Source organism: Cetorhinus maximus, chromosome 8 (assembly GCF_964194155.1).
Source record: "Cetorhinus maximus chromosome 8, sCetMax3.hap1.1, whole genome shotgun sequence".
Taxonomy (NCBI): domain Eukaryota; kingdom Metazoa; phylum Chordata; class Chondrichthyes; order Lamniformes; family Cetorhinidae; genus Cetorhinus; species Cetorhinus maximus.
Genome location: NC_135886.1, coordinates 14704614 through 14720269, shown reverse-complemented (window position 1 = coordinate 14720269; position 15656 = coordinate 14704614). Strand labels below are relative to the sequence as shown.

General features: G+C 44.8%; 1 protein-coding gene across 3 annotated transcripts in view; it reads left to right on the top strand.

Annotated features, from left to right (window-relative positions):
• srgap2 (SLIT-ROBO Rho GTPase activating protein 2) overlaps positions 1-15656 on the top strand; it is a 224019-nt gene that overhangs the window by 97108 nt on the left and 111255 nt on the right. For 2 of the 3 annotated variants that reach the window (XM_078546488.1, XM_078546484.1), the window contains exon 1: positions 210-288. The exons of the other annotated variant lie outside the window; for it this stretch is intronic. In XM_078546488.1, coding sequence (XP_078402614.1) covers positions 225-288 — 64 coding nt within the window. In that variant the 5' untranslated portion in view covers positions 210-224. Of the gene's footprint in view, positions 1-209; positions 289-15656 lie in introns of those variants that run through there. 3 annotated transcript variants of the gene reach the window in all.

Genomic DNA, 15656 nt, shown 5'->3' with positions numbered 1-15656 from the left:
CTGCGTGGATCATCTTTTGTTATTGCGTCTCTATAAGAAATGAGAGTTTCTGTGTCCCAGGCCACTGGTTGACGAAGAGTCTGTCTGTAGTCTGGAGTTTTACAGCAGGTGCCTGGATCCGTGTCTGATAGGATATTGGGGCAGAATGTGTGTGAAGCCTTCCCTGTGTCAAAGACCAAATGCATCCACACTACACTACACGCCCACCTGCAGCCAGTAAGAAAATGATGTTGCAAAGTACTGAGAGCAGCCTGTTTATCTGCTATCAGTGGCTGCCAAATTATCCAGGTAACACACCGTAGGTTGACAATCTACAGTGATGGCTTTTAACTTGTGGCTTGTACTGTTTCTGTGTAGAACCTGGCCTTTCAGTAAGCTTGTTGGGTCTTGTTCCTCTTGGCTAATGTGGGTGAAGTGCACGCTAGAGGGAAAACCTGTTTCCATGAAACTATTCAACTAAGAACCCCAGCATTAAAAATGCTGAATTCTTGGGGAGTTGGACAGTGTCACCTGATATGGGCTCGGATGGTCATATGACAGGTGACTGCTACCATGTGATCAACAAGCCCCATAGTGGAGCACCGTCATTTACTACTTGTTTGTTGTATTGTGGATCTTTGTGATTTGAAGGGTCCGTGTTCAGAATCCACTATTGTTGCAGTATCTTCCTGGGGAATGTAATGCTGATTCCTGGAATTTTGACCATGTCGTGCTGAGGCTGCTATAGCTAAGTGGCTCCAGGGGAGAGAACCTCGCTTTGCATAAAAGGTGGTTAGAATTTGGACCATTCCAGAGCCATGACGCAAAGTCAATTGATGTGCAAATAAAGAATCCATTTCCTTAAGAAGTGCCATTGTGAGGATTATGGAGAAAAGGTGGTTCTTTGGGACTTGAGAAAGTTGCTGTGACTAATAATATCAGGGGGGCACCTTGCTGGCTATTGATGGTTATAAATATAGAGAGTGGGCATAGGAGTAAATCTATGAAACCTAGCACTAGCATCAAGCTGCCCCAGCAGACACACATCTGGGACTCACCTGGCGCTTGTCCTGAGCTGCTCCCACCTGTTGCTCCATTTTGTGTCAAATGTGTACAGAATTTATTCCCGGGTTTGTTTCCGAAACATCAATTCTAATCTGCCCTAGACAATCAAATATGGTGATTCAACCATAAGTACACACAACACCAGCCCTCAGCTGCCTCATCTCTTTTTTCCTGGAGCTCCTTCTCTAAACCCCTTTCACCTCTGACGACTCAGAGCCTGTCCCTTCAGCTAAGCTTTCAGCCATCACTCCGAATCTACTAAACTCCTAGCTTGGCGACTGCATCCGTTTCCTTATCCCTCTTTGTGAAGCTTTATGGCACTTTTCTTTACCTTAAAAGATGTTCTATAAATGCTGGTTGTGGTTGTTTTGTTATCCATCAAGGAGATGGTTGTATAATCAGAGGTACTAAAGAGCTAGGAAGAGATTTCAATACTGAATTCAGGTGGCACAGAAATCTTGACTAAGGTAGGAAGAGGGTGATGCTGGTCAAACTGTAACCAATTCTACCTTGGTGAGTTGATGTACAGCGGGCTACTTTTACAACACTGCCCTACATTTTATATGCATCTGTCCCCTCACAACAGTGAATTAAAGTTAGCAGGGTTTCCTCTTGCTTTACTTGCAAGAAAGAGAGGGGTGGTATCTGTAATTAGAGGAGTGGAACGATAGGAGTATCCAGGAAGCTGTCAGTCTGAAAATACAAACGCATACTGGAAGATACGGTGGTGAAATGGCTTGAACTGGAGAATGATGCTGGCTTGAGTCCATGGGGTTTATGATCATTCAGTTAGGTAAGGGTGATGGCTGAATTGCGAAAGGGAAGAAGAGATGAAGCGAATGGTAAAGTGGAGGAAAAGGCCAAAATGATTGTACATAAGCAGCCGGAATGAACCACCTTCCCAGGTCAACAAACCTGTGTGAGTTTTAGAAATGGGGGAAAGAGTAACCCTCCAATGGGAGGGTTACTTGCAGTAGAAAGTCACAGTTTAGATAATTGCTAATGCCATATGATCTTTGAGGTTATCTTTGAGGTTATTTCCAGCCCTACAAAGGGGGGATACCGTCAACCTAAAATGGAATTGGGGCTGATTAACATCTCCCATTGCCCGAGTAAATTATCAGTAGGTCCAGCCTTTTTTTCATTTGTTCATGGGTTGTGGGCATCGCTGGCTAGGCCAGCATTTGTTGCTCATCCCTAATTGCCCTGTTCAGAGGGCAGTTAAGAGTCAACCACATTTCTGTGGGTCTGGAGTCACATGTAGGCCAGGCCAGGTAAGGGTAGCAAATCTCCTTCCCTGTAGGACATTAGTGAACCAGATGAGTTTTTAAGACAATCAACAATGGTTTTGTGGTCATTTTAAGTCCAGATTTTTATTGAATTCAAATTTCACCATCTGCTGTGGTGGGATTCAAACCCGGGTCCCCAGAGAATTACCCTGGGCCTTCTAAGATACTAGCCGGATGATAATACCACTATGCCACCAGCCTTCAAAGATAAGAGCTGTAATTTCCTCGATCTGAATATGATACTTTCTCTTGTTCAATAACTGGCAGCTACCACAGAAAGTTGAAGCGAATGATGTATTTAAGGGGAAGCTGGACAAACATGGAAGAGAAGGAAATGGAGGCTTAGCAATGATCAATTTATAGGAGGACAGATGGAAGGCAGCTCAAGTGGAGCATTGACACTGGAATGGACTGAATGGACTGTATCTGTGCCGTATGTCCTTTGTTGCTTAGCAGTGAAAACACCAGCCAGGGCTTGTGCTATCGATTCCTCTCCAGTGATCCTGTTTGGAAGTTAGTGCGAGAACAGGATTGGTCAAATCCTGTACAGACTGAGAATCCCAGCTTTGATCCCTGCTCTGTTGTTAAGCTAGATGGGTGGGGGGTGAGGTTGGGTGGTAGGGTTGCAACGTCAAGCATATTGCCTTCCAGCTCAGGGACAGAAGAAAGGGATCAGTCAGAGTCCCTGCCCATTTCAAGTTCAAGTCGCACTGAAGCAATGGACAATACATAACTGTCCAATCACAGCAATGCCCTTAACATTTGAGTGCTGTTATCCTCGTTTCTGACCAAAGTCACATTGACTGACCAGCATGCAATACAACACTGCTTCCCCCTTAATTTCTAAGCATCATGATTTTGCATTGACTGTAGGCAGTATTTGTGGGTACAGAGGGCAGACCAACGCTTCTCAACTGAAGACCCACGGCCTGGTCTGTTGTTTGCCTCTTTTTGTTTTAACGTGCCAAAACTGCTCTTGGGGGAAAGGGTAGAAACCTCATGCAGGAGGGAATCAGCTGCAGATCAAAGGGCCGGAGAAGGGTGGGGCAGCTTCCTGTTGGGTCCCCAGAGAGTGTCACAGATGACAAGATAACTGTGCATCAACCGTTCTACTGCATACTCCAGACAAAGGTGCTAAACGATAATTGAGGGGATCAGGTCTGCGAGACTTGGCCTCAGACTAGGGGGTCCTTTGGAACATGGTCCCGTTGAGAATGCAGAAGCTACCAACTGTGCTTCTGCATTTTTAATAATATACATGGATTGAAACACGCTTAATTTAATAAATTCTGTCACAAGTGCCAGACTGCCCCTTGCAAAATCTATTGGGGTTGTTAGCAACTGATTAAACTGTATAAAACTGGTTAAACAAAAGGAATCATGATTTTTTTTTAAATATTTGGGTAATATGAAATGTTACTATTTGTCCACAAACTCTTAAAGTCACAGCCTTGGTTCTATCAGCTTGGCTCAGTAGGCAACACACTCGCCTCTTGAGTCAGTAGGTTGTGGGTTCAAGTCCCACTCCAAATACCTGAGCTCATAAGTCAGGCTGACACTCCAATGCAGTAGTGAAAGAGTGCTGCACTGTCGGAGGGTCAGTACTGAGGGAGTGCTGCACTGTGGGAGGGTCAGTACTGAGGGGGCGCTGCACTGTGGGAGGGTCAGTACTGAGAGAGTGCTGCACTGTGGGAGGGTCAGTACTGAGGGAGTGCTGCACTGTGGGAGGGTCAGCACTGAGGGGGCGCTGCACTGTCGGAGGGTAGGTACTGAGGGAGTGCTGCACTGTGGGAGGGTCAGCACTGAGGGGGCGCTGCACTGTCGGAGGGTCAGTACTGAGAGAGTGCTGCACTGTCGGAGGGTCAGTACTGAGGGAGTGCTGCACTGTGGGAGGGTCAGCACTGAGGGGGCGCTGCACTGTGCGAGGGTCAGTACTGAGGGAGTGCTGCACTGTGGGAGGGTCAGTACTGAGGGAGTGCTGCACTGTGGGAGGGTCAGTACTGAGGGAGTGCTGCACTGTGGGAGGGTCAGCACTGAGGGAGTGCTGCACTGTGGGAGGGTCAGCACTGAGGGAGTGCTGCACTGTCGGAGGGTCAGCACTGAGGGAGTGCTGCACTGTCGGAGGGTCAGTACTGAGGGGGCGCTGCACTGTCAGAGGGTAGGTACTGAGGGAGTGCTGCACTGTCGGAGGGTCAGTACTGAAAGGGCGTTGCACTGTTGGAGGGTCAGGACTGAGCGAGCGCGGCACTGTCGGAGGGTAGGTACCGAAGGAGTTCTGCACTGTCGGAGGTGCCTCGCTTTTCATGAAATGTTAAATCAGCTTGTGATGAATGTGAAGTTCTCCCTTCGACAACAGTACTTCATTGGGGTGTTTTGAGGACTTGAAAGGCACTTTAGAAATACAAGCTTGTTCTTTAGAAACCTGCTTGCAGATGCAGTCTTTGCAAAAGGTTTTACACAGCTCCATATTTGGCTGTGTGAGAGGTAGTCGTGGTGAGCACTGATGAGAAAAGCATGGGACAATGGAGTTTGCGTGAGACTTTTCCATTTCTGTCCACGTTTTCCATGGCCCGTGGTTCATTATTAATACTGAGCATGAGAGGTGAGTGGCCAGCAGCCGCGTGGATGGAGGATGTCTCCGGAATTCCCAGGGGTCGCAAGTCTTGGATATATTCCTAAAACTCCACCTCCACTGCAGCCCCACCCAAACAGCCTTTTTTGCTTTCTTCCCCACCCTCCCCACACATCTCCAATATTTTCAGTAATTACTAAAAGTGTTCAAAGAAAACGGACAATGGAAAATGGGCCTGTGATTTTCCTTGTCAGCTTTGTATGCAATTCCTGGGGAGCTGGGACCACTAGGCTTTGCAGCCAGGATTAACCAGGGTGGCTGGTTTTGCTTTGGTTTTGTCACGTTCTATGGCAGACGCCAGGAGGCTGACACACAGGTCTCAGCAATTTTACACAGTCTGCTCTTACACTAATTGCTACTCCCATCCCTCATCAAAACTTGCTTCATAAAGATAATCTTTTACCTTTCAATCATGTTGGCATTATTCATTTTCTGATTTAATTAGTCTTTCAATTATAGATTCCCAAGCCTTTTAAGATGTGGATGTAGCATCACATACTATGACCTATCAATCTTTTATTACTACATATAAACTTACATTACAATAGCCTTAGCCTAGGTAGCTATAGACTCAAATGAATAAAATGGCTAGAAAAGTAAGATGTGTCACTGAACAATAAATACAGGGCATCTGTCATAAGTTTCTGACATGTTCACCACAGAAATCACAATGTAAACAGGACAGACAAACAACTAGACGTCAATGAGGTTCAAAAAAAAGGGTGGTTTTTGTGTTTGGTTTTCAGATTTATGGATAAAGGATAGGCGATCTGTAATAACTCAGACCATGGCTGGGAGGAAAATGGCCATGTTTCCTCAAGGGGAACAGGCTTGTAAATGATCTGCCTTGTTCACTCTGTATTTTCTTGAGTGGCGGTTTGGCTTGGTGCCAGAACCCTTGCCTCTGAGCTGAGAGGTTATGGGCTTAGGACCTAAGTGCAGAATCCAGACTGAGAGTCCCAGTACATGACTGAGGGAGGGCTGCACTGTTGGAGGGGCAGTACTGAGGGAGTGCTGCGCTGTTGGGAGGGACAGTACTGAGGGAGTGCCGCACTGTTTGGGAGGGACAGCACTGAGGGAGTGCTGCACTGTTGGGAGGGTCAGTACTGAGGGAACACTGCACTGTCAGAAGGGCAGTACTGAGGGAGTGCCGCGCTGTCGGAGGTGCCACCTCTCTAAAGAGACGTTAAACTAAGGTCCTGTTTGCCTGTTCATGTTAAATGTTCATAATAGCCAGAAGATGAGCAGTGACCCCACCCCCCCCCCTCATCCTCTTCAACCCAGGGGACCACCCACACCAGAATGAACCTGGGCCCAGGCAGGTTTGTATATCTTAGCACCACCAGCTTCCCGCAGCCCGGTGAATGTGTTATTTGATGCTTGTGTAATACAATGTTCCCAACAGCTTGTCCTTCATTAGTCCTCCCAATAAATCCATCTCTTTCCACCCCCTCCTCCCCCCCCCAGTCCCCAGAACCCCAAACTCCTGTCAACACTTGAATAACTCTCATTGTTGGCAACTTGTGAAGCACCAGGAAGAGAGGTTAGGCATCTTAAGAGTTAAAAATCGCAGCCATCCCTGTGGGTGCTCAGTTCCACCACAGGGTCGGAGAATCTGGCCCAAATTTAGTCACCAACCCTGGTAATAAGAGGAAGTTCTGCTCGAGCTTGCAGCTGTTCCACTCTTTACTGGAACACTAGTTTTTTGAGAACATGACTTAATTCTTTCGCTTTTGTCAAAATCAATATTTGTGTAGAATCTCCAGAATCTGCCCCGTGCAAAGAATTTCTGCTTGTATTTAAAAAGTAATCTTAGCCTAACTCTGCTATTTGGTAAAAGTTCAACTGGTGTGGTAACTGGCAGAGAGAGACCACAGGCTGCAGGTTTCAATTCCCTAGCCGTGCCGAGCCAGCTAAACTCAGCTGGGGTCGATTTTGCCCCCCAGTGAGTTCAGCTAGAAAGGGGGCTGTACCTTCCAGTGCAGCCAAGGGTGCCTGGCTCTTGGTGGATGTATCCCTGGAAGCTTTCTCCGTCCGACTGCCTCGTCCCGATCCTCTCTTCCCACCCCCACGTTGGTCACCCGACAGATACACGTAAGCTTAATGCCTTCTTGTGGCCAATTGGAAAGTGAGCAGACACTTCAATACATGATTGGCTGACGGTCAAGAATCATCCAAAGAACCTTTCCTCTCCCAACTGCAACTGCAACATTTTTGTAGCTATTAATCAAATTTGTTGAGAGACCTATAATTTTTTGCTGGACTGGTCCCAGTAGTATCTTGGAGATGAATCTTCTATTCCTAGAGTCTCCAGGACAATCCTGAAGGATTTGGTAACACCAGTGCTGCTGCTGGTTATCGCTGGATCAGTGGAGAATGTGCAGCGATAGCTCACCACCTGTGGGACTGGACTATGATGCCCTGACCTTCACTATTCCTATCATCAGTGAGCTGTACTGCCCAACAGCAAGCAGGCTGAGATTGGCTATTTCACCACAACCCAGGAATCAAATCTGGGCTCTTCCTGATCTGTGTTTGCCTCAGTGCCAGCCACAGGCTGTTCACTGCGGATTTAAAAACTTGACGTTATATCTTGACTCGCTTAAAACTTGAGGCTTCTTGAGTGGAGCGGAGCAGCCAGTCGGGCTCAATTTCTCGACATCAACACCCTCTTTTATTCACTTCTGAAATGCTGCCCACTTTTACTCTTCTTGCCCTCAAAGATCACAATTCCCGTTAATGTAACCCTTTATTTGACAGGAAATTAACCTTAGGAACTGATTTGTTTCTCTCTTGGGCATCTTTTTTTTTATATAAAGAACACATTTAATAAGCAATAACAGCATCAAACATTCCCAAGGCAGGTACAGCATGGGGTTAGATGCAGAGTAAAGGTGTCCCCACTCTGTCCCAATATTGCTTTTTAATGCAACCACAGAACAGCACCCTTACTGCACGTTTGCTATCTCCCTCTACACCAACTGTCCTTTACGGAACACCTGCGGTCTGTCCGCAAGAAAGACCCAAACCTCCCTGTCGCTTGCCATTTTAACACTCCACCCTGTTCTCTTGCCCACATGTCTGTCCTTGGCTTGCTGCATTGTTCCAGTGAAGCCCAACGCAAACTGGAGGAACAGCACCTCATCTTCCGACTAGGCACTTTACAGCCTTCTGGGCTGAATATTGAATTCAACAACTTTAGATCTTAAACTCCCCCTCCCCCCATCCCCACCCCGTTTCTTTTCCCCCCCCCACCCGCCTTTTTTTTCAATAATTTATATAGATTCTTCTTTCCCCACCTATTTCCATTATTTTTAAATCTAAAACTAAAACCTTTAGTCTTTCCACCCCACCCCCACTAGAGCTGTACTTTGAATATCCTGTCTTGCATTCTTAATTAGCACTTTTCTCAGACAAAGACCACCACCTTCAACACCTCTTTGACCCTTTTGTCTCTGACATCTTTTGATTATCTGCTCACACCACACCCTCAATGTGTCTCTTCCCCCCCACCCACCTTAAACCAATTTATATTTCTCCCTTGTTGAAACTATGCTTCAGTTCTGCTGAAGGGCCATGAGGGCTCGAAACGTTGACTGATTTCTTCTCCGCCGATGCTGCCAGACTTGCTGAGTTTTTCCAGGTAATTCTGTTTTTATTTTGTTTTGTCCTTTACTGAGCCTCAGTGCAGCAGTTAGTGCAATGATCGTCCCCAGTGGGGGAGCCAGTTTGTTGGAAGCACAGGGTCCTGCCAGTTAGAGTTAAAGGGTTTCAGGTTGACACCTCACTGAGAATGTAGGGGTGCCGGTGAAGGACTATCGGGTGGGATCTTAAGCTGGAATCCACCCAGCTGTTCAAACAAGATCCCATTGCACCATTTGGCAAAGATGAGCAATCCTGACCAAAGCTGCTCCTTCAGTCCAACGCCACCAAAACGGATCAGATCACTGGCCGACCTGACCTTATTTGAAATTTGATGACTGTGCATTTGATCATAACAGCTGTGACAGCACTTTATCAATTAATCAGTTGGCTGTGGAACATTTTGGGATATTGTAGAGATCTGTTTAATCATTTTACAAATACACATTCTTTTTGTTAACCTGCCTTCCAGCCAGAGGAGATGAGCCAGGGCCGGAAAACAGAATTTGCACCAGTTGAGACCTGTTTGCCTCATTGCTGTGAGGATCTTGAGCATTGGGAGCCAATGCACCAATCTCTGTTTGAAGAGTTAGTGTGCGATGGGAAAGTCACTCTCAATCTCCCAGCAATAACCTGTGAATCTGTTGATGTTTTTTTTGCTTACTGTAAATCTCTGACTGATATTGTATAAACAAAATGTTTAATCAATTTCAGGAGAGGGAGCGTATAACAGATTAACAGGACACTCAACAATTGCCACAGTCACCTGAGCCCTTCATAAATATTCATGTATGTGGTAAATATTCATGAACATGGCAAAGATATGTTACAGTTTACACTTGGAGACAGTTGCAATCAACATTGCCCATTAGCTGTGCAGAACAGGAATGGAACATTCTGGAAAGGCATCAATATTTGAAAAGTTCAGTCCATTCATTCAGGGCTGCACTCTGAAACCTTAACCCGTCTTGTCTATTTCAAGGTACTGACCAACCTGCTCTGTATTTCCTGAATTTCCCATGTTTATTTCTGATGTACTGCTCTCACTTGCTCACTCATCAGTCTGATGGCTCTATTCAGTTTTGTAAACTGATAGCCATTCGATGTCCAGTTCATTAGACAGGAAGAGGACCCTCTGTGCTGCCTGCTAAATGTGGTCTCAATGTTTAGGGGTTTGTTCAACCTGACACTAATGAGATGCTGAATTGGTATTTAATCAGGATCTCTTCCACTTTGTCAATGGCTTAATGTATTTGAAGTGCACTTAATTAATTCAGTTTATCGTTAAATTGCCTCCAAATCAATTGGTATAGCCCAAAATCAATTGGTACAGGCCTGTGTGCTTTTAGAAACAAAACACCCCTGAGAACTGTGGTGTTTGGAAAGGTGAACGAGAAAAGAAAAAGTGCTGCTAACACAGCAGGCCTGAACATCTACGGGGAGTGTGGACAAGTCGATGTTTTGGATTCATAGCCTTCTTCAAAACTGAAAAGTAAGAGACTAAGAAGCGTTTTAATGTAATTAGCGAATGGGATTGGAAGGGAAACAGATATTAAAGATAGACAAACCTAGAGCGGAATCATGACTGGAATTGTATCACCCATCATTGCAATCAAATTATAAAGCAGAATAGAAGCTTTTGGATATTGAAGAGATGACATTTTTTTCATGTTAGCCATCTCTACTCCGGGGGGAACAGCCTCAGTATCTCGAGTCCTTCGTCATGACTATCGCATCACATTCCTGACATCATTCTGGTGAATCTACATTGTCCTCTCTCTATGACTTCAATGTCCTTTCTATAATGGAATCCAAAACTGCTTGGTCGCCAACCTATGGCCTAACCAATGTTATAAGTTTATCTCTACTTTTGTACTCTACGCCCCTATTTATAAAAGCCAAAATACTCCTGGCTTGTTTTTGTATAGTTTTGTCTATACTTCCCAGGGATTATGTATTTGAACCTCGAAGTCTTTGTGTTTGCTTGCGCCCTTCAATAACCCTGGACCATTGACCTTGAGGCACACGGCACTCACCCCAGGAACCAATGACAGAAAACACAAAAACACCCAGTGAACGTTTTTGAGAAGCAGGCAGGAGAACTGGGATGGGGGAACCGGATGTAGTTGTATGAATGTTAGGTGCAGACACTCGGGCACCAGCCTCTCAATCCACAGAGGCTCGTGTTAGAGCTGAGCTTCCTGAACCTAGCAACCTCACTGAAATGTGTTGATATTTTGGTTCAATGAGAACTTGAAATGAAAAGAATGGGCTCTGCAAAGCCTTTGTATGATCCTAATGAGATAATTAATTCACTACAGTGATCAGTGTTATTGTGTTGAGAGGAGTTTACTTCATTCCTTTGTTGTCTGAGCTGACTGAACATGTTGTTGCTGTTTCAAAGTCTCTTTTTTTAAGCAAAGCTGCAATTTTGTGACAAATTGTCACGTATAATGGCAGGCCTGCCTTGGAAATTATATGCAGCAATCCGCTTTTTCAATGTGTCTATTTACTTGACCTGCTTTGCGCAGGAAAGAATCTGGTGCAGTTTGGTGGGTGTGTACACCAGCCCCCCCTCCCCCGCCACCCCGCTCATGTACAGCCATTTACTCCCCAGTGTTTTCCCAAGGATGTGTGACCGGTCATGCAGGGCACTCGGTGCTCTTCCCAGGCATAAACATTTCTTGGACTGTGTGTTGGTCACCCCTATGCAGACATGAGCAGAGAAAGTTTCCCAGTCCTTGCCTGGTTGGTCATCCTGTGGTCAGTCAATGTTCTGCTCTGACAGCCATATATTTTGGTTTGACATCGCAGTGTTTGTGTGCAGATGGATGTTTTCTGATGCTGTGATGCACTTCCACAACATCACCGCTTTGGGCGTGTGCGCATTGGCAAGCTGGCCTTGCCGCTGGCTTAACTGCATTACCTGCAACAAGATGTGCCATTGCAATAAGAATGCAGCTTTAAGTCTGGAGAGTTAATGAACAGAAAGGCCTTGATGTGCATCAGCCATATTGGACTTGGCATTCTGTGGCGAAATTCGTCACATTCACCAGGACATTTTTGTTCAGTGTTGATTCCAAATGCCTTTTAGATCAAGAAATTTTTCCAATTATTCTGGCCACCAAAACATTTGAACTTGAATGTAGGTTCCATCTCTCTTACAAAGAACAGTTTCGGCAACATGTATTTCCTATTTTGCAAGGACCCAATTAAAATTGGTAGATGGCCTGATGGATGGGTGAGTATCCATCTTGTATGGGGAAAAACGGTCCCTAGGGGCAAAGTCAAGGGTTAATTTATCATATCATGGCTGCACTTTGAGCATCTCCTAATCCAGTTCAGATTAATAGCATGTACCAGTCTTCCGGGTGGAGCCATCCTCAAACATTTACTCTTGTTGGGTTTAACTCGTTCACATCAGTGTCTACAGCAGCTTGGTTCTGATATGATGTACAATGGTGGGTTTGTCAAAGACATGAGGGATGATTTTTGGATTAGTATTGGGTGCACAAACGGAAAGATTAGAAGAAACCTATGGAGGTGGATAGTTGTGGGAACGTGGAGTGCTTTTCCACAAGTAGTAATCGACGCTAAAGCATTTATAAAGGTACTGGATAAATCGATAAAAGGAAAACATGTGAATGGATCTGGTGGAGAATGATGCTTTGTAACAGCAGCCCTTGAAAGGAGCCTAAATTCACTAGCAACGAGGGCTGAATGGCCACCACTGATACTAATCACAGAATCGTTACAGTGCAGAAGGAGGCCATTCGGCCCATCATCAATGCATTAGCTTTCCAAATGAGCAATTCACCTAGTGCCGTTCACCTGCCTTTTCCCCATAACCCTGAACGTTCTTCCTTTTCAGATAAAAATCAAATTCCCTTTTGAATGTTTCAGTTGAACCTGCCTCCGCCACATTGTTAGGCAGTGCATTCCAGTTAAACAGTCGCTGTGTGAAAACATTTTCCCTCATTTGTTTCTTTTACTAATTACTTTAAATCTGTGTCCTCTTGTTCTCGATCCTTTCACATGTGGGAGCAGTTTCTCCTTATCTACTCTGCTCAGACCCCTCATGATTTTGAACATCTCTATAAAATCTCCTCTCAGCCTTCTTTCCTTCAAGGCAAACAGTCCCAACTTCTCCAATCTGTCTTCATAACTGAAGTTCCTCGTCCCTGGAACCATTCTCGTGAATCTTTCCCAGACACTCTCCAGTGCCTACACATCCCTCCATAAGTGTGATGCCCAGAACTGAACTTAGTACTCCAGCTGAGGCTGAACTAGTGTCTTTAAAAAGTTCAACATAACCTCCCTGCTTTTGTACTCTATGGTCTTATTAATAAAGCCTAGGATACTGTATGCTTTATTAACTGCTCTCTCAATCTGTCTTGCCACCTTCAGTGATTCATGCACGTATACACAGAGGTACCTTTACTCCTGCACCCCTTCAGAATTTTACTCTCTTTTATATTACTTCTCCAGGTTCTTTCTGCCAAAATGAATCACTTCACATTTCTCCACATTGAATTTCATCTGCCACTTGTCCACCCTTTCAACCAACTTGTCAATGTCCTTTTGAAGTACAGCACTATCCTCCTCACAGTTCATATCATCCGCAAATTCTGAAACTGTGCCCGGTACACCAAGATCTAGGTCATTAATACATATCAGGAAGGGCAGAGGTCCCAACACCGCTCCCTGGGGAACTCCATCACAAACCTCCCTCCAGCCTGATAAATATCCATTAACGACTACTCTCTGTAGCCTGTCACTCAGCTAATTTCGTATCCATTTCCCTTTTATTCCATGAGCTATGACTTTTCTGACAAGCCTGTTGTGCGGTACTGTATCAAATGCCTTTTGGAAGTCCATGTACATCACATCAACAGCATTGCCCTCATTAACCCTCTCTGTTACCTCTTCAAAAAGCTCCAGCAAGTTAGTTATACATGATTTTCCCTTAACAAATCCATGCTGGCTTTCCTCAATTAACTTGCATTTGTCCATGTGACTATTAATTTTGTCCTGAATTACTGTTTCTAGAAGTTTCCCCACCACCGAATTTAAACTGATCAGCCTGTAGTTTCTGCGCTTATCTTTACACCCTTTTTTGAACAAGTCTAAGGAAGACTGAAAAATAATGGCCAGTGCCTCCACAAATTTCACTCTCACTTCCCTCAGTATCCGTGGATGCATCTCATCTGGTCCTGGTGCCTGATCAACTTAAATGCAGACAGGATATCCAATACCTCCTCATTTTCAATTTTAAGCCCTTCTGGTGTATTAATTACCTCCTCTTCCACCATGGCCTGGGTAAGCATCCTCTTCCTTGGTAAAGCCAGGTGCAAAGTATTCATTTAGGATCTCAGCTATGCCCTCTGCCTCCATATGTAAATCCCCTTTTGATCCCTAATTGGCCCCACTCCTCCTTTTACCACCTTTATATTATTTATATGCCTGTAGAAGACTTTGGGATTCCCTTTTATGTTAACTGCCAGTCTCTTTTCATACGTCGTATTTGCTTCTCTTATTGCTTTTTCACTTTCCCTCTGAACCTTTGATATTCAGCCTGGTTCTCCATTGTATTATCTATCTGACATCTGTCAGAAGCATGCTTTTTCTTTATCATCTTAATCCAACTCTTTTGTTGTCTGGGGGGCTCTGGATTTGTTTGTCCTACCTTTCCCTTTCTATGGAATATACTTTGTCTGTGCCCGAACTGTCTCTTCTTTGAAGGCCACCCATTGTTCAGCTACTGTTTTTACTGCCAACCTTTGCCAACTAATATTTCTTATCATAGAATCAGAAATTTATGACACGGAAGGAGGCTATTCAGCCCATTTTGTCTGTGCCAGTCCAAAAAGAGACATCCAGCCTGATGCCACTTTCCACCTCTTGGTCCATAGTGTCTTGTCACACGTTTATCAGTTGAGTCACCGACTTGGAGCTTTTTAATTGTGGGCCGGAGAAGAGAGTGGCCGATGGAATTGCTGTCTCGTTGACGATCAGCAGGGGTCACAACTTGCTCAGACCTGCACCTCAAATCAATTTGCCAACTCTTACTCCATATCCCTAGATACCTTTATCCAACCTATCAATCTCAGTCTTGAAAATTTCAATTGACTCCCTGCATCCCCAACATTTTGGTGAAGAGTGTTCCAGATTTTCACCACCCTTTTGTATGGAAGAAGTGCTTCATGATTTCACTCCTGGACATTTTGCATCTAATTTTAAGCTTGTTTCCCCTTCTGGCTTCTCCCCACTAGAGGAAATAACTGACAATATCTACTCTATTGAATTCTTTTCTCACCTTAAACAAATCGATCAGATCAGCCCGAATCGTCTAGCCGCAAGAGAATACAAGGCAAGTTTATGCAACTTGTCTTCATAATTTAACCCTTTGAGCATTAGAATCTTCTAGTGAATTTGAGCCCCTCCAAGGGCAATATATCCTTCCTGAGGTACGGTGCCCAGAACTGGACGCAGTTACCCCAGATGGGATCTGAGAAAGCAAAGCTCTGCACAACTGAAGCATCACTTTCTCTTTGCATTCTAGGCCCCATAAAATAAAGGCCAACATTCCGTTAGTCATTTCGATTACTCTTTGGACCCGTACGATAGGTTTTAGTGATTTGTATATATGGACAACTAAATTCCATTGCTCACAGTCTCAGTCCCATTTCTACTTCCTTCCTACTGGAAACTAATGAGAACTGGGAGCCTTGAGCAGAGAAATACACAAGTTCTGAGGAGGTGGTGGGGGAGGATGCGGAGGAGGGGATTGGTTAGTTTGATCAAAGAAAAATCAGTATCACTCCCTTTAGAAATACCAATTAAAAAAATACCAGACCATAGACAACCGGTTTTATGGTAAATGGAACTTTTGTTACGTGATATCAAAAGCGTGTGTGATAGGCAATGTCTCTCAGTGTGTCTGGAACTCTTCCATGCTAATTATATAGGGTACTTTCAAGATGCCCACTGTTGAGTCATGTGATCATCCTTTCCAAATCTTTTTCTTTTTCTCTCTCCCTCTTCCCTTT